Source organism: Abramis brama (genome assembly GCF_963993115.1).
Source record: "Abramis brama genome assembly, chromosome: 20".
Classification (NCBI taxonomy): Eukaryota; Metazoa; Chordata; class Actinopteri; order Cypriniformes; family Leuciscidae; genus Abramis; species Abramis brama.
Genome location: NC_139982.1, coordinates 25367464 through 25392851, shown reverse-complemented (window position 1 = coordinate 25392851; position 25388 = coordinate 25367464). Strand labels below are relative to the sequence as shown.

At 37.0% G+C, this 25388-nt stretch overlaps 1 protein-coding gene across 2 annotated transcripts in view; it reads left to right on the top strand.

The window, feature by feature from the left end:
* Positions 1-25388, top strand: part of agbl1 (AGBL carboxypeptidase 1) — a 209140-nt gene that overhangs the window by 127632 nt on the left and 56120 nt on the right. For both annotated transcript variants that reach the window (XM_084095188.1, XM_084095189.1), the window contains one exon: positions 5426-5606. In XM_084095188.1, the coding sequence (XP_083951314.1) occupies positions 5426-5606 (181 nt within the window). The remainder of the gene's footprint in view (positions 1-5425; positions 5607-25388) is intronic.

The following is a 25388-nucleotide window of genomic DNA, read 5'->3' as shown; positions in this document are numbered from 1 at the left end:
TTATTCATATTAAATAAATCAGTAAATTATATATATATATACATACACACACACACACACACACACACACACACACACACACCAATAACCAATAATTAACCAATAACATAACCTTTCTGATTAAAACAGCATTGTTTTAGGCATTCACATGACCTTGCATGGCTCAGTGTGTTCAAAGTGTGACACAATTGTTAAAATTATATATACATTTATTTGGCTGGGCCATGAAAATTTGATAAACGTTTTCCAACCGTTGACAATTTAGAAAAGCCCCTTAAACGTGTGTAACAGAAATACAGGTTCTTATCTGTTAGTCACATTGCCCATGCCTTCTGCTGACAGTGAATGATAAACCCTATTTGCAATACCTTTCTGCTTGCGTTTGACTCTACATTAACTGTCTGTCCCCCATGCATCCTGCAGCCTACATGTTTCTTTCTTTCCCTCTCTTTTCATATCGCCATCTGTTCTATCGCTCTGTCCTTCATGTTCACGAAGTCTCTTCAAATAGACGTCATAACCCCCATTTTACCCACAGTCCACTGGACAGAATCCAGAAACTGGGCTCATTACATGAAAATAATGACTTCGCTGTTCGGTTTTGCCCCTTTTTTCAACTAATATTTTGCTGGAGCCGATGCTCAGCTGGAAGATCAGCTCTCAGAACTGGTACATTTGTCCCACTGATTTGAGATCTGATTGATGATGTAACAGATTTTTGCCTGCCATTTTAGAAAAAAAGATTGAGTTTTGAGTACATATTTTAACATGCATAATATTATTAAGCATCTTTATGCTTTCATGAGATGGTTTTGATGCAATGATCAAATGATATATAAAAAAAGAAAAAAGTATTTTTTTTTTAATATTTCAGTATTTTCATGGACATTTGAAAAATATCAGGGAATTTTAAAAGTGTGATTTCCAAACCTGGAAAGTCTGTTTTTAAGACATTTTAATTTTAAGACATTAGTGGAAAATGTTATGAAATTCCTGTAGTCAAAATAACTTCATTTTGTATTTTACAGCCAGTGCACCTGTAGTCATGTTCAGTGGTAAAGTATTTTAATAAAATATACTATATTTGATTAGGTATGTTATTGATATCTTATTATTAATTAAAATATGCAAATTGCCTTGATATTGTTATGGGTGTGTTGATGTCATACACAATAATAAATCTGATCGCATAAAATAAAGATTATGAGTCTAATTATAAAATCAGATAATATGGTTGTAAAATAAAGATGCCTTCATTGTAAAAACTAGGATGACCCCATTATAAAAAATACAGACACATAAAACAGTGAATCCTCTTGTCGCGGAAAGTGTCTCCCTGCAGATCGCTTTTGGCAAAACTGTCATGCTAAACGGGATTACTCTTGATAATTAACAACCCAAGAAATGAGCACGAGTGAGATTCCTGTGGAAGACTTTTAATTAATAAAAGGCCAAATTAAAAGCTGCATTTTCATAAGCTTTGCAGGGCAAATTCATCTCATGATTACAAATGGACAAGTCTGATATGTTCTAATTGGACCTGATTTGCATATACAGGAAAGGATTACAGAGATTGGTTTTGATAGCTTAAGGCTGGCTTTGTACTTCACGATCAAGAGGCGTAGACTTTTTCTCCCTGGGCGTGTATATTAGTGAAGAGTGTGTTAGTATGTTCCACTGATGATTAAAAATGTATCACACATTTAAGCAAAATTATATGACTGGCAGACAGATGTGAACATTTATTTACAGAGATTTTATAGAGTTTGCTAGATTGTATGTTACTCTGTTGATACTCAGGACAAGTCTCTGACCAGTGCTGGAGTCTACGTCTAAGTTTAGGTCATTGTCTTAGGACATAAACCCCCGGTTTCACAGACAAGGCTTAAGACTAATCCCAGACTAAAATGCATGTTTGAGCTGTTTTACTGCAAGCAACTTGAACTGTCATATCTTAAAATATGTCAGTGCCATTGTTTTGTCTCAAGATGCACAATAGTAATTACTTTTTCTAAGGCACATTTATAAAAGCTGCTTAATGTCCTAATTGAACTAAGGCCTAATCCTGGTTTAATCTAAGCCTCGTCTGTGAAACCAGGCTAAAGTGTAATACTAGCAGCTTAATTTGTTACTCTTTGTTGTGTGTGATATTTAGGAAACGTCTCCAACCTCGAACCTAAGTTCTAGACCTAAATTAGACATAGACCCAGACTATGTCTATGTATTATACTAACCACTAATTTAAGTCAAAGTCTGAGTCAAGGTCTAAGTTGGTGTCTAAATCTGGTTCTGTGGATATTTATAAATAAAGTGTCTAAAACTACAAACTTAATTTGATAAGTTGGGCTGTACTGTATTTTTGCGTATATGTTGCAGTCTATGACTGCAGACATTTTGAAGTGTGTAAAACTAACTTAATTTTATAAGTCAAGGCCTATATTTGGGAGTAATTCTGGTTATATGTCTGAAGACATTTTAAAACTAAGTCTGGGTCTATTTCTGGCTCTACATCTGCATCTCTGTTTGGGTCTATGTCTGGATCTAAGTCTGGTGTGTAATACTAACAGCTTAATTTTTTGTAGTGTGGGGTCTAGGTGTACATCTATGGACCCTTTAAAGCGTGTAAAATTAGCAAGCACTGTATGTATGCTAAAGGAAAGTGCTGGCTTTTAGGTCTAAGTCTAGGTTGTGTCTAAAGCCCTATTCAGACAGAATTAACTTTACAAGGGTAGATGAAGTAATGCAATTTTACCACAGAACATCTGTAATATTAATGGCCAATTCACACGGGATAAGATATCTCTGTAAAACTAGCAGAAGTGGGAAGGGTAACTCGATTTGGGCATCGCCTTCACCCTCCTGTCGCCATGTGCGTATTAAGTTGCTTCCTGATATCACGTGCGCAAACACATACCTATATTTATAAAACAGTTATGTCCGGTCGAACGATGTATTAATTAACTTCAGATTGGATTGTGTTGGTAATAGGCACTTACCTAACACTAAAAGATGTTTCGTGCCTCTAACAAGTGCTTTCGATCTTCTTTCTGATCTGAATGGTATGTGGAAAACACTTGAGTTTTGCTACAGACTCGTCCCAGCATCTAGAACACAACTGAATGCTTTTTCAAGCGTCTCCAATGATTACTGAGATGGCACATTCGGACAGGACTAAAATCACTGAGAAGCTCTGGTAATTATTACTTTACCCCGCCTCTCCATGTTAAACTAGTCCCGTCCGAATAGGGCTTAAGTCTAAGAATGCCACTTACACATTCTTATAAATCTGAGGACTGGGAGACATTTCATACTCTATTGGATCTTTATGGAAATCAACTACACTCAAGGAACCCATGAAACCTGTATTTTTTTCTTCACAATGTGCAGTATTATAAGCCCCACTTTCAAAAGCCTTTCCTTTGAATGTCTTAAGTGCCATTCAGCTGAGGCACATAAACCTGGCTATTTAAACCCTGACACACACCCCACATATTTACATACATGCACACAAAGAGGAAGTAGATGTTTTTAGGCAATGTCAGTGGGAGGTAAGTAAGTTTGCTCAGATAGCCGTGAAGCAGCAGGAGAGACAAAGACACAAAAGGGAGTTGGTTTGCCCTCTCATCTTCCCCTTTCCTTTATATTTTCTGTTTTCACTTCTCTTGCTCTTTCTCTGAATACCATTTGGGTTGAAGTAGACTGTGTGCCAAAGACTCCTCCGTACACACGGAGTGAAAGCCCGGTTCTTAAAGGATCGGGCTGTACTCTTCCCACTGGGAGCGTGGGAAGGCTGACTTGTGTGGTAGCGGCAAAGATCTAACGAAGGACTCCATTCTCTCGTAGCTTCACGAAGCACTCCCACGTCTTTATTCACTCGCTTTGCGTGTGTGGCAGACAACATATATTTTATTGGGCATTTAGCTGTGTGAACATGTAAATAAGTATGATAAAGGCGAAAATACACATGGAATGGAAATGTGGGGGTTTCTTTTCACAGATGGACAAAAATAGCTCCTTGAGCGTATTTGTGCAGTGTAGTTTGCTGTTGGATGTAGAATGGAAGAAGCCCATTAGTTTACAGATTACTGCACAAAATCGGTTTTTTATTGGTAAGACAGAGTAGTGACAAACGGATGTGCAAAAACACCAAAGTGAGAGAGTGTGAAGGCAGAGATGAAGGACAGATGGAGAGAGAATTTAAGTGGAGAGGACAGAGGCTTTGCAGGCGAGACATCATCAGGTGATCAGCCGAATGCATTGAGGGCCTGAAGTCTTTGATTCCGACTTGAATTGGAATTTAAATTATCTCCGTTTTTTTGGGGGGTTTTTTTGCGGAGCTGAAGCAGCCGGCTCTTGAGGGGAAATGAGTGCCGTGCACAAAGCTGATGTGATATTTATCAAGCATATTTTATCTGTAGGACACTTTTGTTAGAGACACCTGCTTTTTCTCTGTATTGTTTTGGTGTGGTTTAGTTGTTTTCAGCATTTAAACTGCATCATACTCCGCAATCAACTTACAGATTGTTGTTTAAGGGTCAATAACGTGACAATCTTATATATAAACAGTAATTTGCAAATGTCTCGGGGGAACTCAAAACATTTGCGAGAAAACGAAAAAGCATTGACTTACTGTATTATTTTTCCTCCCATCTCATGTTTTTCCATGTTCCTTTTAGGGGTTCCGGTTCAGAGATTTCTTAACTTATTTCAAAATCATTTTCTTGTCATCTTGGCCATCCTTATTTGTCATTGACCCTTAAGCTAAATGCAAAATTGTAGGTTACTATTCACTCACTATGCATGACAAACGTATGCTATTCATTATAATGGCAATAGGCAGCAATAACGGCATTATCTCATTTTACGGCTCAAAAAAGTAAGAAAAAAAAAATCATCCCAGCCTAATTGTATGGACATATTCAGATTCAATTAAATACAGAAAATGAAACGGAGCCGGTGAAAGAGCGGATAAACAGAGACCATGCAGAAACTCATTATGAAATCATCAATACCAGAATCACACAAATTAGTTGCTCCTTCTGCCGTCTTTTGTGGGGCAGCAGCCAGGGCCGTAATAGTCAAGCTAAATTAAATTTTAATGTGTTTTTGATAAGCTTTGTCCCTCTCTTTTGGCTTTGTAAACTTGCTCAGCAAGGTGATGTAATTGCCTGTCCAGATGAAACGAGTCGAGGGAGGTGTCAACTGAAAATCTGGCGTGCCTTAATTGCCGTTTAATGTTCTGACAGCAAAGCGTCACACTGATTTGGTGGCTTTCTCCAGTTTTAAAAATGAGAAATCCACAACAGAAGCTACTCAGTTCATGCCACTGGTTATAGTTACAAGTATTAGTCATAAAGTAACATAATTGTATAATTAAGCAATATGTTTATAAATTTAAACCTTAGTGTCCTGATGGTTCTTTTAGGTAACCGGCCATGTGTGGTGCTGACGGCAAGAGTTCATCCAGGAGAGAGCAATGCCAGCTGGGTACTGAAGGGCACGCTGGAGTTCCTGTGCAGCAGTGATCCTGTGGCCGAGAGCTTGAGAGAGGCCTACATCTTCAAAATCATCCCCATGCTCAACCCTGACGGGGTCATTAATGGCAAGTATGTATACATGCATGCACATTGTGCAAAATGACTTCATTTATTACTTTCAAAACTTTAAATGTGGGGGAAAAAAAATAAACCTTTGCATTCTGTTCCATTTTGTTGAGCAAGATCTAGCTGTCTTTGAATACAAGAACGTTTGCTATAATACTGGCACCTTTGCTGTTTGTGTGTTGTTTGATCTCGGTAAGTGTTGAATGAGGAGGAACATCGTTCGAGAACTTTTGTATGGTTGAATGAAGGTTGAACTTTGAGCTTGATTTGCACTTACGCGATATATTATGTACAGATCAGGGACATGATTCATTTGTGGATCACAGTTTCACAGTTCACAGTTTTTTTGTGACTTTCATTTCTTTTATTTCTTTATATAATAATAATAATAACATATATTTTCATATACATATAATTTATTTGATATTTATATATAATTTTTATTTCATAATTAATTCACTTATTTTTTACTGAAACGGACTTAAACTGTTCACACTTATTTAACATGTTAAACTAATGGCCTTACAAAAAAAACACACACAAAAAAAAACATTTTCATTTGGTTGCAGATTTTGATGTCAGATGTAGATTCAGATATCCAGATGTTGATGTGGTCCATGATTCTGATTCTGGTTTTGATGTCCTGGTCAAAAAAAAAAAAATGCTTTTTAATACTAGAATTATATATATATATATATATATATATATATATATATATATATATATATAATTGTAATTGTATATAATGTATGACATGTATGAGTGTGAGGTTTTACATTTTCTTTTCTTCTTCTTTTTCCAACAACTCAGTGACAGGTCACAAAGATGTCAAACCATGTCGGTTTAAACTAAAAATCTTTCCATCACAGCCTCCAGGTTATATGTGACCTCTCGTCATCATATGAGTAGTAGGTCCCTGCGCTTGGCACAATAATATTAATGATTGCCTTGGGCATCTGTAAGCAGGCTATTTCTTCCTGCCTGAAAGTTCAGTCACCATCTTGTCCAACAGAGCTGCACACATTAAAGCAGTCACCTTTTTGCCCTTGGAATTGAGTGCTGAAATGAAAAAGACAAATGCCAGCATGTTTTAATCTACCCGATATCGCCATACCTCCCCTGCTGTTCTGAGCTAGATAGTATTTACATGTGTAAAACCAATACAGAGGTCAACTCTGTGGCTGAGCCTATTTAACAGCTCTCCTTCCCGGCTTATCAACACTCTATTCACAGTCAGGGAATAATCGATTCTCCTCACGGCCGAGGGTGACCTGGTTTCCTCGCCGAGAGACCGGGGTCTCCTCTGTTGCGTGGCCTCCCCCTTATCTCCAGTCATGTGCACAGGAGCTTCTGTATGCCGTGCTATTGATCAGGCATGCTAACTGTATTAGAGAGGATGCTCAGAGAATGGAGGTGTAGATCAGTGGGCGACGAGTTAAAGGAGACTCACTCTTTCCATCCGAGCATGGATTTATTCCTCTAGTAACCTCATAACAAGCATGTCAATGAATTCCCAAATGATCTCCTGAAGTTATAGGCTCCAAGTTTGGAAATGTGCAATAATCAGAAGAGTTATGGCTCTTTTATGGACAAGAGAGTAGGGGAAGTGGGGTAGAGACAAATGTGCAAATAGCCCACCTTGTTGGCAGGGGCTATTTAGACTAACTCTGCTCACCATTATCTGATTGAGTCAGAGTAAGGTAGGTGGTGTTAGCTCTTGGCAAGTTTGAACCAAGTTCGAATCCACCCTTTTCCTATTGCATATCAGCTTGGAGAGGCATTCATTTAAAGATTTTTTTTTCGAAAAGTGGAAATAAAGTACCTAACGGGTATTGAATATTGTGAATAACATGTGTAAAGGTAGGGGAGGGCTTTAGGGATAGGGACAAGTAATGACCCAATAAGGCAGCATCCATTAATGATTTTAAAAAATATAATCATATACATTGAATAGTATTGCATACTGTTTTATAATATACAATACAGCGAGGTGCAAATAGTACCTAAAGTTACACTAAGAATAAATAGCATTTAACTACTATTTACACTTTGTGCAAAGAAAATACTGCTATTTTCCTTAGTGTAAATTGTGGCAGTTACTATTTGTACTTGGTGTAAATAGTATCTTAAAAGCTGCAGCCAAAATTAAATTCTGTCATTATTTACTCACCCTCATGTTGTTCCCATAATTGTTTGACTTTCTTCTGTGGAAAACAAAAGAAGATTTGGTCTAATTTTTGTTGTTTTGGACCCCATTGACTTTCAATGTATGGACAAAAACACTTCTTCAAACTATCTTCTTTTTTTGTTCCACAGAAGAAATGTTATACAGGTTTGGAATGACATGAGGGTGGGTAAATAAATTTTCATTTTTAGGTCATTTTTCACAGCACGTGCACCAATGCAATCCCAGACTCTTATTGAAACCATTTAGTGTTTGTTTTCCCATCAGCCCCTACAAATTACAGTGACAAATTTAAAGCGCCAAATTCACCTTAAGGGTATTACTTCCTGTGTGGTTATAGCCTTTATTAACAGTTCAGGGCAGCTTGTTGCTTGGTGACAGGTCTGAGGTAAGTAGGAGAGCGTTCGATGCCTTAAGCGCTGATCTCACATCCTCAATAACACAGATGCATTGCTGTTGGTGCAGTTAGAAAGCAACATTGATATATGCATTGTGTATTTACTGTAGATAAATAACTTTGTAGTTTTATTCAATTTGTCACTGTTAGTGTGTTCAAAGCCTAAAAGTTTAGCAACAGAATTCACAAATGCACTTGCACAAAGTCCACCGCATACTAACAAAGCTGCAGAGCTCACCTTTAAGATTGGACATCTTCTAAATATGGGCACTTTCGTCAGATTCATTTATATGGTAATGCAGTATTGCATAGATATAAATACAGCGGTGTTGCAAGCCCTTTGAAATGGAAATGACAATGTGTGAAAAGGTCACATTTGCTTCCATCAAGTTTTAAAGAGAATATCCATAATGTAGGTCAAGGGGTCTGATATTTTGTGAAACCCTCTGTCTGTTTTGAATTGTATTTTAACAACAAGGAAAAAGTGTTTATGGAGATGTGAAAGCGGCGTTCATTGTGAAATGCTATTAGCACAAACCGTTTTATAATACTGTTAGATAATATAACATGATTATGATTACTTCAAACTCATATTTGTGGCTTATTGACTGTACAATTAGATGATGATCAGTAATGGCTTGTTATATAGAATATTTATGTTTAAGAACAAATTTTAATCAAATTAGCATTATATAGGCCATTTGTGGCTAGGCCATTGGTGGCTAGATTTACAATATATTCATTTTAAACCACTCGGATCTGTACAACAACCCGAGAGAAGCACGCAGCTGTACACATTTTTCAAGTTTGTTGATAAAACTGTGTGAAGTTTAGTTCTCTCGATGCTGTTTATGTAGCATTAGCATTCACGGAGATCTGTTTGATTCTCTTGTTGAAATTGGAAAAAGACAATCCGTTCAGCAATCTTTTGTTGACTGCAGGGACTGAGAGATGTGAACGGATGTGACTTGTGACAAACAGCAGTTTGGCGTCTAGTGTTATCTTGCCGAGCGACACATTGGGGGGTGAGATTACAGAGCTCACTTCCTGCTCTAGCTTAGCATGGGACAAGACAAGAGAGGTGTGAACAGACTGCGGCATTCTGAGGTTATGTTTTCATCTCTGGGTGTATTCATCACAGAGGCTGTTGTCAAAAGCGTCTCTCGGTAATGTCAAATAGAATTGGGTTTCCGACATTGTGAACTCCCATACGAGTTGCACATCAGCTGCACATAGCCTGCGGCGTCGTGTCCCATTGTTCCTGATCACTTTCTCTGTTCATACTGCTTACAATAAAAGCTGGACTGGTAAACATGAAGCATTGATAAATTATGTATTTGGACTTCACAATTATTCAAAATAAGAGTGACTTTTTGTGTGACACTGAAACTGTTAGTATGCTAAAACTCTCAGAAGTTGCGTTTCTAAAACGTTGAAGCTAAAATTAGTCAACCTAGTGGGTTGGTGGATGACTAGTCAATTCTTTATATTTGAACCACCTTTATAAATTCATCACCTTTAACAATTTAAAGTTTGAAGTTGAGTGTGATGGATATGATTATCCTAAGAGGCCATTCACAGAGAGATTTTTGTTTTGGAGGGCAGTCGAATAGGGGAAAAAATGCAAGGTCTAGAGACGTGTTTTTTTAAAGTGAACTTTTGACTTGAGCACTGCGTTTTTAAAACGTTGTGTCATGTACAAAACACACAAGACGTAAGCAGTCCAATATGTCCATCTTGCTAGGCCTGTCACGATAATCAATATATCGACTTATTACACAAAATATGGACATGACCTTGATCATTTTTGGTGACGCGATATATTGCCCATTATGTTTACAGGAAAATTCATGTCGGCAACATTTGAAAAGAAGGTTTAATTTTAGGCGTTATAGTATTTTTCTGACAACTACAGACATTTTGGAAGAATAAGTCCAAATGCACTCGGTTTTCCGTGCAAACTTGCGCTAGACGGACGTGTTTGACTGTTGTGTTCACGTCTTGAGCAGCATCTTGTGCATGATGCGGCGTTATAAACCGTGGCGCTCAAGTTAAAAGAAGTTCTTCAACTTTTAAAAAACACACCTCTAGAAAAATAGATTTATCAGCAGATATGGCCGGTTGAGGCATCTGTGCCTTTGTTCATATAAATCTGACTGCTAAGTAAGGTTTGTGTTTTTCAGCAATAGTGTGCAGCAATACTTTACTGAGAAAAGAAAGTCAGGGTGAAATCTGTAGATGGAAAATCTCCATTTAAGTGCCTTTTGTGCATTTGCAAGTGTGTTTTCTTTTCTACTTGTTATTTTGCACTTTTTGTTTGCAAGTGGCCTACTTGCATTATTGTGCTGTTATATTATGATTATATATTCAGTGCAGTGGCATAAAATGGTCTTTAAATGACAATAATATCGCAATTATTTCTGGGACAATATATCGCCCAACAAAAAGTAGTTATTGTGACAGGCCTACATCTAGCATGTTTACATAGAAAAATAACTGAAAAGCAGTGCAGTAAAATGCAAAAACGCATTGTGTCAACGACCCCTAATTGTGTGTCTTCCTTAAAAGGACAGTTCACCCAAAAATGAAAATTCTGTCATCATTTACTCACCCTCATGTTGTTACAAACCTGTATGAGTGTCTGTCTTCTGTTGCACACAAAAAGAAAATATTTTTAAGAATGTTGGTAACCAGACAGTTGATTCTAGCCATTGACTTCCATAATATATAATTTTTTTCTACTATGGAAGTCAATGAAAGAAACTCATTATGGGTTTGGAATAGGGGTGGGAGATATTGACAAAAATGAATATCTCGATATTTTTTTCCAAGATCTCGATATCGATATTCAGACGATTTTTTTGCCATCCTTCAAAGAAATGTGTGCAAACTGGCAAAGAACGTCCAGTTGGTCTTTTGACTTGCTGCATTTGACCTATTATTGTAGGCTATAGAAAAAAAAAACAATAAAGGAGCTAACTAAACAGAATCTGAGGTAGCCCCTACTTTTTCCACTTACAAAAAAAAAACGGAACTAGGCACCTCTTGCAACAGTGATTATTAAATCAAACAACAATATTGTTGATGATAAATTCAAAGTAAAACATTTTCTTTTCAAAGCGCTATAAATCCATCCATTTCCCCCCCAAAACGCTATAAATCCATATATATATATTTTTTTTTAAATTGATGGTTTGTCTTTTTAAAAAAGTCTTTTGTCTTTTATTTTTCGTGTTTGCATTTATGAGGAAAAAACAATATTACGTGACAGTTCTCCATTATGGCGCGCTCTGAAAGCGGCACTAAAAGACTTTCAAACTTTCACAGAGACCTCAAAACAGAAAGCACAAAGCCTTTATTTAAAACGAATTTCGTTTTGTATTAATTGTATCTTAATTTTAATATTTTTTTCATTAACCAATTTCCTGGATTTAATACATAAAAAGTAAATATAGGCTAGCACAACATAAGGTGCTTGAACTGGAGATTATATCATCATGAACCGAACCGTAGCCTACTCGCCTCACAGGCCTAAAAAATTTGAAATATATTTACAGAAAGCTGGTTCTAAACAAAACCATCCAAAACAAAATAAAACTATGTAGCCTAATAAATGTGCATTTCTCCGGTGCGTTCACTACTGCGAAGATCGCGAGTCAATAGCCTATCGTCAACTTCATCTTTGCAGCCGACACAGAAATTAATAAACAAATAAAATGTCTTATTGCAATATTTCTACATATTCATAATCATTACTTTTGCTGGTTCTTTGAGGCAGCTTTTTAGGTTTATGGCGTTTTGGAAAAGAGCTCTTCACGTACAAACACCGTTTCACCAAGGCACAGCGGCCCTTCAGCACATAAGAACAAAAAGAGAAAAAGCACGGACTTACTAATTACGAAACTTTGATGTGGTTGAACAGGTGAAACAGTCACAAATTCCTCTGCAACTCAAACCTTCTCAGTACGAGTTATGAAGGAAGAGAACAGCATTACAGTTTTCAGCGCGTCCTCCTCTGATTGCTGTGTTGTGACTGAAAAAGTGCGTGCAGGAGCACATGCGCAAACCGTAGGTTTGTAAAATGTCCTTTTGTAAAATGACATACCTGTATGATCAAATAAAAATAATTCATATATCATTTTACAAAACGGTTTTGCGCATGTGCTTCTACGCGCACTATTTCGAATTTACTATGAATGTGCGTTTTTGATGACACGGGATCATGGGCTGGGCCACTCGGAGGTTGCTTCCGGGAATAGTACTGCCCTACAGTATTAAAAATCGCTACATATAATTGTTTAGAAGGTTATAGTGTGCATTATTTGTTTTCTCTTTAACTTCTTTCAGCTCTTTTCATGTTTGGGGGGTTGGATTGTACAAATTATGAAATATTCGATATCCCAATTTTGTCCAGACAACAATTTGGATATTATCGTCTAAACGATATATCGCCCATGATGACATAATTTCCATTTTCTGGGTGAACTATCCCTTTAAGACTGACTAGTCTCGACAAAAATAAAAATGGTCCTTTATCAAAATATGTCGATTTGCACATCCTAGAGATTTCACAGGCCTGAATCAAACCTTAAATCTTCAAATTGTCCATTTCTAGGCAACATGACAAGCGTTTTATTTGTATCTTAATTTCCCTCAGCCAAATATTTTGCATTGACTGGAAGAGGGCAGATGTATCTGATTCACTGATTATTGGATATATTTGACAACTATTCCACACCTATTCCCCAGGCCAATGTCAGCTTGGCACATTGCAACCATTTAGGGCAATTCACATGAATCATCGGCCCGACGGCTGGCACGGATCAGGCTGCGCTCAGCACAGTTGAGCAGGCATCTGCCAGTGCTTTCTCTTACTGTGGCGAATCACCAGATGAGGTCTCTCATAAGCTGCCAATGCTTGTGTTGGGCTAGCAACCCAGATATGACGTTGGATAAGAACGCGATCGGCTTGTTTGCTTGACTAAAGACTCTGTAAAACGAACCAACAAACAAGCAGTAAATCATGCTTTGTTAGTTCAGATGCAAGATTTGGTCTGAAGATTTAATTTGTTTGACCACTGTGACCAGTGGAAACCTGAAGGCTGTGATGTAAAATTTTGGTTTGGAGAGCCAGGGGAACTTTAAAGGCTTTTAACTGGCCTGTCAGATCACAGAATGGTTGAAAAGGGTTTTAGAGGTAATGATCACAGCTGTCTGCCCGTACAAGCTGGATCTGTGGACCCACACTGGCATACGTACCTTTTTACAGAGGCCCCTGATGTGTCATTTGTGCGTGAGCCGGGATGCCAACACTTTTGAGTGTCATGTGTTCACCCTATGGCATGTTTCAGAATGTTTGCTTTGAGAATATGGCACGACTGCCCATGTTTCTGCAATGTTTGTTTGGGAAATGAGCTCGGCGAGTTAGCTTTCACAGGCTGTAGAAGCTGCATCGCGATTGACTCATCATCAGCATAAAAGGACTTAATTGAGACAATTATTTTATCATCCTAATAAATACAGCTAAATTCTGTGATGCTCTTAAAATTAGAGATTTGTCTTTTAGGTACTCAATTTAGCAACTTGGACGTGCATTTTGGATGTTTTGTCTCCTTAAGTAGATGACATTAGTTAGCCGAATAATCAAGAACTGAAGTGGGAAATGGAGCCAATTTGAGTATTTATTTTATAATTTTTTTATACAAAAAATGTTTAGTTATTGATTTATTTACACTATACAATGGTTTGGTCATCATTTGAGAGGCCAAGTAACCAACAGTGCTGCGATGATGTTTTACTCTGCTTTCGAGTGTTCCAGACCAATGTGAATTATTTTATTAATATTTTACTTTTATATATTATTTTAATAATATTAACTGTTTGTTTCATTTTCGTTTATATTAATTTTTTCACATTTTTATTTTATTTTATTTTTATTTTGTTTACTTTTCATTTTATTATTATTTATTATTTATTATTGGTGGAACAGGCTTTTTGGCCAAAACATCTAGATATTTACATTAATTTCTAAACATGTGCATAATAATATAAAGGTTTTGACAAAGTTTTATTTAACTGTTTAGCGATTTTAAGTATAGTTCATATTAATCAGCTAATCTACTTCATGGTTTTCAATGGCATGACTTTCACTTCTTATGAATTCATAAGCTCTTTGCTCTGCCTGCAAACCTTTTAGTAAATCAGAATTCATTAGAATATCGGCCTTGATATTTATAACTAGTATGAAGCGTATGCATCTCCATTTAAAAAAAACTAAAAAATCATGTTCAAATCAGCCGGAAGCAACTTTCTGTAAAGGGTTCCTTTTCTTGCCCAAGCCCAAATGTACTCTGTGACCGTGGCAAGTCGGTTTTAACTGTGCCCAGCGCCACACCTGGCGCTAATTCAATTCTGCAACTTTCTGCCTGTTGCTGACACTCAGAAACTCTCCGGTGACAGCTTTCAGGTAATGAAATAACCCTTTTTTCCCCATATTCTTTGCCCCTGTCAGGAACATGGAGTACAATACTGTCACGTCAATGGAAATGATTCAGCTCTGTAAAGCGAGATGAACTCTGAAATATTTGGTCCCGGCAATGTGCGCTTTCTCTGGCTGCTCTTGGGGCGTGAAACACACTTTCCCCTCCTCAGACAGGAAATTTAAGATAGCCTGACCCTGTTCAGCTGCTGGTGCTGACGCAGATTCTGGCTTTATTCTCAAGGTATTGGCTGGCTGGATAGACACGGCACCTGCTGCACAAGAGGAAGTGGGGTGTAATATTGTGCTTTTCTCATTCTGAAACTGGCCTTGAATTTGCTCTACATTTCTAGCTATTTCCCTCGATTCATTAATATCTACCTAGCTGGATTAAAGATGCTAAGGTTGAATAATATAAAATTTACCCTCAGGCCTTATCCCGCTGGCCCTCACCCCTAACGAAAAAAAAAAAAAAAATCTATCCCTCCTAACAAGGATTTGTTTCCCATTGTTCCCTCTGGAAACATGGAAACCGTTTTTGTTTAAACAGTCTCTGTAATCTCCATCGCATGCCCCATCTGTCCTATCAGCCTGTTTTCCAATGCCTGCAGCCACTCATTTCCGGCCTTGTTGTTTGTTCTTTTCCTTTCATTCGTATGTTTTTCCCCTAGACAATTTGAAAAACAACAGAACGGTCAAAAACATCTCACAATGAGACGGTCTGAGCGATATTTGTTCTCACCGGGAGTGATGTGATCGTTTTATTGTACATGTAAAGGCACCAAAGCATGGATTGATTCATTCATAGTGTGTCGCACATGAAACAAACACAGATCGGGGGCGGCTTCCCGTCCATGAACCCAAACCTGGAGATGGTTGGAAGTGGGCTGAGCTGTATTAAAACGTTTTGATGCATGGGGGCAGTCCAGCATGCGACAGTGACATATTGTGGAGGCCCCCGTGGGCTGGAGGCAGACAGGTAGAAGAAAAATGGATATTGGCCCGTGCTGTTCATCATTCCGTTGGGGTAACAGTGACCACAGCCAACTTACCCTCAGCCAAGCCCCCACCATCTTCACCTCCTCTCTTCCTTCTCTCTCTCTTCCTCTGAGTTGCTTTGGTACAGATGATGGCCACCCAGTGTTAATTTGTACACGGTTTAGTTTTATTTGTGGGTTTTTGACATTTAAATGCCCTTCACATGTTGGCAATATTTTGTCATGTCATATACCTGAAATCATACTACACTTGATAACCACCTGAAATGGTTACGAATGGCAAGTTGATAAAAAATAACATTTTGGTGATAATGTGAAAAATAAGATCTGGATATTTTTTTTAACCAAATTTAGAATAAAAAGTCACAATATTCAGATATTAAGTAACATTATGAAATATTAACAATTATGAGAATATAAATTGAGATGATTTTGAGATATGAAGTGAATAACTGCAAGAAATGATGTTTGTCATGAAAAAGTGGTAGTGAAGACATAGTTACAAAATAGTTCAAATTAATGCTCTGTTGAATTTTCTATTCATGAATCCTGAAAAAATTGCCTTTTGAACAGTAGTGTATTAAATCACAAATATGGGAAAATAAATCATATTTAAATATATAATTAAAAAAAAATATAATAAGATACAATATCTATCTATCTATCTATCTATCTATCTACAGTATCTATCTATCTATCTATCTATCTATCTATCTATCTATCTATCTATCTATCTATCTATCTATCTATCTATCTATCTATCTATCTATCTATCGGTTGTGTTTGTCCAAAAAATGAATTTATTTTGGTTTCAATTCATTTATTTCCATTTATTTACCTTTTTAATGACTAGAAAATAACCTACTGCACTGTTTACGCTCTGTCCAACCACTATTATTTATTGTGTTGTCTTTAAAGAGGGTTTGGTTTTAGCCCTTATTGGTAGTTTTAAGAGACTTTGAAGCCATAATATGTGCCAACAATCAATGGCCTTTTGAGGTTGACCAGTGTGAGGCGTAATTCAGGCCCACTCATCAGACAGGCCTACAGGCTGCTGACTGGACACATTTCTCACATGTGGAGGCGCTCGTTGTTTTGTAATCTCTCACGGTGAGCTCTCAGGTTCATGAGCTGCTGGATGTCATCCTAAAAGAGAAACACACGATGAAGGAGTTTAAAATGGAGGGGGACGGAGAGGTCACGCACAACTGAAGAAATCGCCCCATCCAGAACGAATGGCTGTGACCTAGGGACATCTATCTAAGAGCTTTTCTGGTGGTCGAAACCAGAGGCGTGAAGATGATCCACTTGCCTGATCGGATGAAGGAGCACGACCACGGACATCAGCTGATTTATTTAGACAAAGATGTCACTATCCATACCGCACAAGGTAAATTAAACGTAACCAACACCTTGAAGTGCAATATCTCCAGGGAGCGATGCTTGATCCGTATCGAGCGTCTGACCTTCTGCTTTATAATCTATCCATTTGTGTTCTACGCTTGTATCTGGAGCCAACCGCCCCCTATTATCAGAGTGCTGATGTATGCTGATTATTTTTTCTAAGCGACCATAAATTCAGGCTATTGATTATCTATGTTTACTACACCAAATGTGTCAATGGGATTCTAATGGCTTCCATGGATGCAGCTGTGTTACCTAATAAAGATGCACAAAGCCAGAGCGAAATGTCAGTTAATACTAATGCCACGTGCAGTGAATTGTGATGTTCTCTTTTGGTACCACTGGTTCCGTAACTATATTCACTGACATAAAGGTAGATATTCCACCCAAAATCTACTCATTTAGTAAATTTAGTAATTTACTCACCCTTAAGCCGGGCTCAGACTACAGGAGGAATGACTGGTTGAAACAACATGCCTGCCTTTATAATGTCTCCTCATTTAATGTCTACAGCAAGTTTCCTCGACACAGTATCCATTTGGTTTACATCCGCTTCCCCGTGAGGTCACGCGAGGTGCTGAATCTGACATGATAATCTTAAGAATATCTTGTAGTGTGTGATGCGCTATGATTTTCGAATCTTGTAGTGTGTGCAGGTATGAGATTTGAAAGAAGAAAATCTGTGAAGATTCTTCTTATGTGCGTGATGAAACCAGATTTCATAATCGGTTTAAATTTAAAAACTCCTGTAGTCTGAGTCCGGATTTGGTGTTGTTTCAAACCCGTACACTGTAAAAAAAAAGAAAGAAAAAAAAAAGAATAATTTTTTAAAAAGAATGATTTTTTTTCAAAGGAAAAGTAAAACAAAAAATATTTAAGATTATATTTGTTTTACAAGAAAAAAAAAATACTATTTCAGTTTTACTACTTCAAAATTTCACGTTTAATCAAATGTGTTACTTGCTGGTTTTATATATATATATATATATATATATATATATATAATTCACTAGCAATTTCTGAGTAATTTCTGAGAGGTTTTTTTCAGTATGGCTTTCTAAATTAATTCACAATTTTGAGATTGAGATTTTTGAGATCACAATTTCACTGACTAATCACACAAATATATCATAAGGTATCGTATGCATTTTAATGATGCTTTTAGCTTATTTTTTAACCTTGAAAGCTCCAGTACCCATTTTATTTGAATTTGAGAGGATTCATAAATAATATCAGAATTCATTTTTTTTTTTTTTTTTTTTGTGAAGTATCTCTTTAAGTCTGGGCTGTTGAGAATGGAATTTAATCAAGATGAGCATGACGGTTGTTGTATCATGTTTTGAGCCTGTGCTTAATAAACAAATCACCTTCAAATACACTTCAAGGTGATGCATTTGTTCCATATTGGATTGGATGTTTTGTGAGATGTAGTAAAATGAAAAGATGTTTGTTTTGCACTTTTATGTGGAGGAATGAATATTTGCTTCAACAAAAGTTCACACTTGATATTGCTTGAGGACAGGGAAATTTCAAAGCACGCAGTGAAGCATCAGCCAAATCAAAGCTGACTGAAAAAGATGATGGGACAATACTATCCTGAGCTTATCTTTGCGAGAGAGCACAGCATGGTCCATTTGTCATTGAGGGGAAAAAGATGAGGAGGATGATGAAATTGACCGAAGATAGCGACCGGCGTGTAACTTTTCATACTTTAATGCTTTTCAAGATCCTTTATGATTGGATGGTATGCAAGATGCATTTTACCTTATTTTGATTCAGGCTGTCCCCCATTCTGAAAGAAAAGTGTACGTTTTGGTGTGGGCTCAACCGTTTTTTCCGATGTTTTTTTTTAAACCTTGTTCCACAAGCTATCTGGCTGTCAGAGGCTGAGGGACCTGCTGTTGGCTCCAAGATTAGGATTGAACTGGCAGCTCCATCCATTCAATTTACACTAGAGTCTAGCAGAAAGCAACGCAGCAAGGCCCACGTAACACATTGCACCCTGGGGCAGTTGATCAGTCACAATGGATGGGCCATGATGAGATGGAAAGAGGGTCTTGGGTCTAATCTCAAGGCCCTTGTCACCAGCCCCCACCATTAAACATCCTCCTCCAGTGATGGGAAGTCAATCAAATCAATTCGTTTGAACAATTTGAATTGTTTGTAACATTTCTGCTACTTGTCTATAATCGTAACTTACTTTATGCCCCAACAATCTCATCCTCTTTAAAATCATAAGCGAATTTAAACATTCAGACAAATGATTCAGACCATACTTATTCATTGTAAAGATTTGTCTCAAAATGACAATTCATGAATCTGACATTTTCCCTCCTTTTTCATGAACTTCCCTATTGCTTTGGCAAGAACACCAGTAATTGTTCAATGCCAGCAAGTTTATCTACGCAGGATCCCGTTTATTGTTCATAAGGTGACTCGTGACAAAAGAGGTCAAGGGACTGTCATGCTTTATAAGTGGAGGCAATGACAATTTCGCAGGTCAATGAATCCAGAAGCGGTACACCACTGAGGTATTGTTTATTAAACTGCTTGTATTGGTTGTGTTCAAAGCGGGCCTGCTGTGTCAGCGGGTATAAGCCACACGTTATTTGGGGGTTGTAATTATCATCACCGTTAGGACATATGAGTGATAAGGACTTGAGAAATGGCCTGCTGAGCGTCACAGGAAATTGCACACGCAGAGACAGAGCCGGTCAGAGCTGCGATACAAATTCAAACGTCTGGAAGAATTTATTCATTAGCAAACTGACCTTTTGTTTTCTATTTGTTGAAGACGCTTCACCACTCATCTCACTGGCTTTATCAGCTGTCTGATGGAGACACAGCTACTCGGAAGTGTGTTGAAACGACGTCAACAGATGGAAAGCACAGTCCGGTGGCTTATGACTAAATTCCACCAGGCATTCTACGATGACCCGGATTAATAAAAACTCTAGCGGATGCAATGCAGATTCATTACGTAGCATCTGTTCCCCTTCTGCTACCATGCTGATGTATGGAAAGAAAATGTGATATCTCATGAAATATAATGCAGTATAAGTGGATTAAACTAAGTGGGTGCATCCTGCATACTCAGATATATTCGGTAACATTCTGGAAATGCTGGAGAGAAAAAAAAGTGGTATTTGTTTGTTTCATGTTAGTGTTATTTGTTAATTGTTTATTTTGCTTATTTTTTGTAGTTTTTCATTTTATTTACTTGTTTATTTACTATAATTTATAAGCATTATTTTAAATTGTTAAATGTTTATTATTTGTTTATTATTAAATTACTTATTTTGGTTGTTTGGTCATTTTGTTTATTTTTTATTTTAATTAACATATTAGTTTGTTGATTTTTTATTATAAAATTATTTGTTTGTTTGTTATAATAGTATTTTGCTTATTTATTTACATTTGTTTATTATCATTTTATTTTTTATACTAAGTTGGTCGGTTTAAGCGCTATTCTCTATGTCAGTGGTATGAACAATTACATGGTTAGTCGCATTTTATTAGCATGTTAGTACAACCCACTAGTTGAGACCGCTTGTCTATGATTTTCGGTGATAGTGTGTGCCTTTCTTCTGGATTTAACTGCAAGCCGACACTTCCTGTAATAGGCACCCTCGGTTTTGATCAAACCTTGTCGTTTTACTCAATTAATCTCCCGCAGTTGTGGAGCATGCTGTGATTTTTCCAAGTCCCAAATTCGAGAGCTCATTTGAATAGACCATGTTATTTTGTTGGCAAAAACTTGTCAATTAAACCATGGAGGTCATAGATGGGTCATACAAAAAATCATAAAATTAAATGGCAATGTGAATTCCTCTTCCTTCCTCTTTCTTATTTGGTGAGATCAATGAATGTTAAAAATACAGTGCTCATTATATCCAGGCAGGAAGAAGCACTTCTCGGTTGCTTTTTGCTCCAGGGTGGACTGCTAATGTTTTCAGACCTGCGAAACTCAAAACAATATAATTTAGTGTGGATCCTGGAGAATACACACGATTAGTACCCCTCAAGTAAAGTGGGAAGGAAAGTTAGCAAAGAAATTGGATACTTAGTATTATCAAACAATAAATGATGACACATTTTAAAGAGACAGTTTACCCAAATATGAAATTTGTCATTTACTCACCCTCATGCTGTTCCAAACATGTATGATTTTTGTTTGTGTACATTCATATATAGTACAGCTCAAGGGTTCTGTCGCCGTCAAATCTGGTGCGACACATCTTGACATGAAATATTTGAAAGTTTCGAAATTTGAGAGCTACACTAGAGGGGAGGTTTTAGTAAATAATGGCTTACATTTCAGTTTGTTTCTCATATATACCTATTGAATTGTTAAGACTAATATAGAGCACAAGTTGTATTGGCTACTTCTGTGGGCCATTTTATTTGTAATTTTTGGAATTCGACAACCATTTTGAAAAGAGCAGCGTAGATTTTCTGCTAAAGTCTCTAGGTTAGGAAAGTAAATAAAAGATGACAGTTTTCTTTTTGGGGTGAACTAGTGCTTTAAAGTCGACGCGAAACAGAAGTTGCAATAGTCTTTTCTTTCCAATTGGGATGTATATTCAAGTGAAACGGCTTCTTGAGCAAGAAAAAAACGTAGGACGGGACTTGATTTTCTCAGTTGGGAATTGATTGGATGGTTGTGGTTTGCTATTGCTATATATATATTGATGTGCACGGATAAATCATTTATAATAAATTCTGCAATATCCATAAAAACAAGAATTGTCCATTTTGATTTCATGGTGACTAAAGCTGTTTGGTATCACTTGAAATTAGTTGTAGAAATGGACGTATTTGTGAACATTAGAGTCTTAATTACTAAGCTTAATTTTTGTATCAAATATTACCTGAAATAAGAGGGCAGTTGTTGTTTGGTCTTAATTTTCTTCTTGATATGACCACTGCCTTGTGTTTTCAGTTGAGTCCAGCCTATTTTTCACCTCAGGAAGAAGTTCTGTTCCTTTGCCAACTCTTGCCTGGGGACAAATTAAGACACAGTGAGGTATATCTGAATAAAACTGCAGGCCTCACAAAATGCTCTGTCCTCTATTGGCAAAAGCACCTGCACTGTACAATAACATTGCCACGTATGTGTTTAGATTTTTATACAGCTAGACATAAGCCAGTATTACAGCCATGCTGTCCGGGCAAGATAACACTGAGTGCTATGAGTAAGCGAAGCACTTCGCTTTATCCCCCTCAACTCGTACAGAACTTCCCAGGACTAAACTCCGATCCAGTGATTGCCAGGCACAAGCCAAATGTAGGAGTGTAAATGTATGATAAAACTGTAATTTCGCAAATGATAGATGTAGCTTAGCTTGCATTTCATTTGAGAGCAAAATAAGAGTTTAATCCTTCAGTTGTGCTGGATTGTCATGCTAGTTGTTTTGATGCTTCTTAGACTTAGCAGATGAGTGTCAAGAATTAACAGGTAGCAACAAAACTTGCATATTTGACGTCGCTTTCATCTCAAAGCGTTAAAATGAGGATCAGTATTATGTCTGAGATGAGAACAAACTATTATCTAGATGTTAGCCTGTTCTGTTCACATCAAAAGAGCCAAATGAATACCCAGCAACCCCAGTTAACCCAGCAGAACAGAACTTCCGCTAGTCGTAAATGTGAAGCGACAGCTTCATGTCAGTAACACATAATACTTAATGACACTGTAAGTCTCTATTGCCTAGGCAAATTGAAGCTTGTTGCAGAAACCCAAATGTAGACTTAGACAGATACGCATACTATCAGAAAAGGCTTTACTATTTCTGATTTGTCTAGAATAGGAGCTTGAGATGAAATGAGGAATTGAAGCTTTGGGATGTTAAGGCATGAAACATATTACACACAATTACGTGAACGCAAATACTTCTCGATTTCATGTGTTGTTGTGTTCTGAAATGTGCCAGAATGTGTTTTATTACAAAACCACAAGGGGCTTTTGCAACATTAATGTTTAATCATAACGGTCACATCAACAAATGACCGAGTAGTGAATCACAGCAGATCTGGTTCAGTGGGAAGTCAATAATAGGGCAATAGAATGGGGAGTAGTCAAATAAAATAATAATTTTTCTATAATTATTATAGATTGGTCAAATAATACTAATTTTGTTTTGTTTTCAATATATTAATTTAACTGATTACTTATGATTGTCTAATTCTACATTCTTTAATTTATCTACATTTACAGTTGATTACTTGATTGATTTTATCTATTTTTCTTCACAACTCATTTAGCATTTTTTCAACTCATCACAGTTTTTTATGGTTGATAGTCATTTGGGAAACTGATAAATCAATTCAAATAACAATTGCATTTTTACTTTTAAACCTAAATACTGACATTGTGAACAAACAGTTTGAAGAGAATCCTGTAGGGCTGGAGCTGCCTAATACGTGAACTGCATACGTATCCCACAATCCTGTGCGTTCGATTCTGTGACATTTGAGCTCAAAATAAAGATGCCGTCTGAAAGTTGCGGTTGATGGTTTGTGTGTGAATGTATGTTTTTGACCAAATTTTTCCACTTTTGATGTCATTTCTAGCAAGAAATTACTGTTGCTCTTATTAAATATTTGCTCAGCTATCACCAAATTTGATACGCAGCCCTAGTTTAATGCCACAGAGATTTGAAGGTAACTCTGGCGCCCCCTTGAGTACTGGAGTTTGTTACTGCCACAAGAACATGTTAAGTATGTACTAGAAGACCATGAGCATTTGTGTCTGTATTTGCATATATGCGTAGAGTATGTTCCTGATATAATATACTAGATATGAATATTTTTGGGCAATAATGAAGCATTTTATTTTTAGTTATTTAGCTCCTGACTTCTAGTTTGTGAAACCAAACTATGACCTGAACCCTGTGTTTGTGGGAGTTTTGAATGTGTAAGCACTTGATCCAACATCACCCCTGAATATGCATAACTCTGCACTTTCCTGCATATTTTTGAAATGTATCGTTTCGCACCAGCAGTGGCTCAAAACCTAAGTTGTGAATCATTCAACATATTTGATCTTATTTCTTCTTCTGAGGTATGAAAAAAATCTGATTACAAAAGCAGCTGCACTGCAGCAATGGAAAATATTAGGAATTCGTAAGAATAAAAAGAGATGAATTAATAAATTTCAAGCCTAAACAATAATATTGTTTTCAACAAAGACACTGTAATGAGATGCCTTTGAAGAGCGAGGCATAGAGTTAAACTTGCTTGTTTATTTAAATGAAGCTGAAACCTGTGTATTTTACATGGGGCTCATTTGAATTCCACGGTGTGACCGTTTGGCCGTAGACAGCGGTTGACGTGATTATTCTAAGCCAAAGTGAACCTCCGCATTCTTAAAGATAAGAGCGTGTGTGTGGGCGGTCATGTGTGCTGGTGTGTGGGAATATTTTACAGTAGATGTTGTGAGGAGTGCTTCTCTTTTCAGTATTGAACACACATACATGCAGTAAGTGAGCAAGAGAGATTTCAGCAGAAAAAAAGTAAAATATTTTTGGCCAGAAGATTTGTAAAAAAGAAAATATTTTTTGAAAAAAATTATAATATTGAAAATCGGGGTAGGTGAGGGGCTGGGAAAAATAGAAACAAACAATGGCAAACTATTGCTTTTGGATATTGCCAAATTATTAATCACAGTCAAAAGTTGTGGATCCCATGACCTTAAAAGTGACTTTATGAAGAAACAAGCACAAATTCACTTAGGTGAACATAGTAACACTGCCTCACAGCCTTGTTTTCATTCACGTCAAATAAAATAGGGTGTCATGTTTCCAGAGTACCATAATCCAATTCCTGATTTCCCGGTTTTCTGCTGCCATGGTAGTATTTTTCTTCTATGCATTATGAATATAATTGAATATTTTATCATACTCTGGCATCTTGCACAATATATGAAATTATAATACCGAGCGTGTGTAATGAAGATTCCAGTCCTTATTACAAAGGGAATATGAAATGACCGCTTTATTTTACTTTTTCCCCCAAGTTCATCATGAATATTTGAATTCACAAGCGAGCTCGACTCGACTCGATCGAGCTTCAACGACTTTGTATTTGCTTCATTTTCTATAATTGCCATGCCAAACAAAAGGGGGATATTAAACAAGCTCAAATGACTCCGTCTCCCCCTGGAGAATCTGTGTGCCCTGCAGGCATTAATAAGCAAAACATGAATATTCAAGACAAGGCCGCTTCAGATCTCCCTTATGCAATCTGCACTGGTGATAATGCCCAGTCGTGCACAACAAAAAGGCGTTTTGATTCCTAGCTAGAAATCATCATTATGAATGGA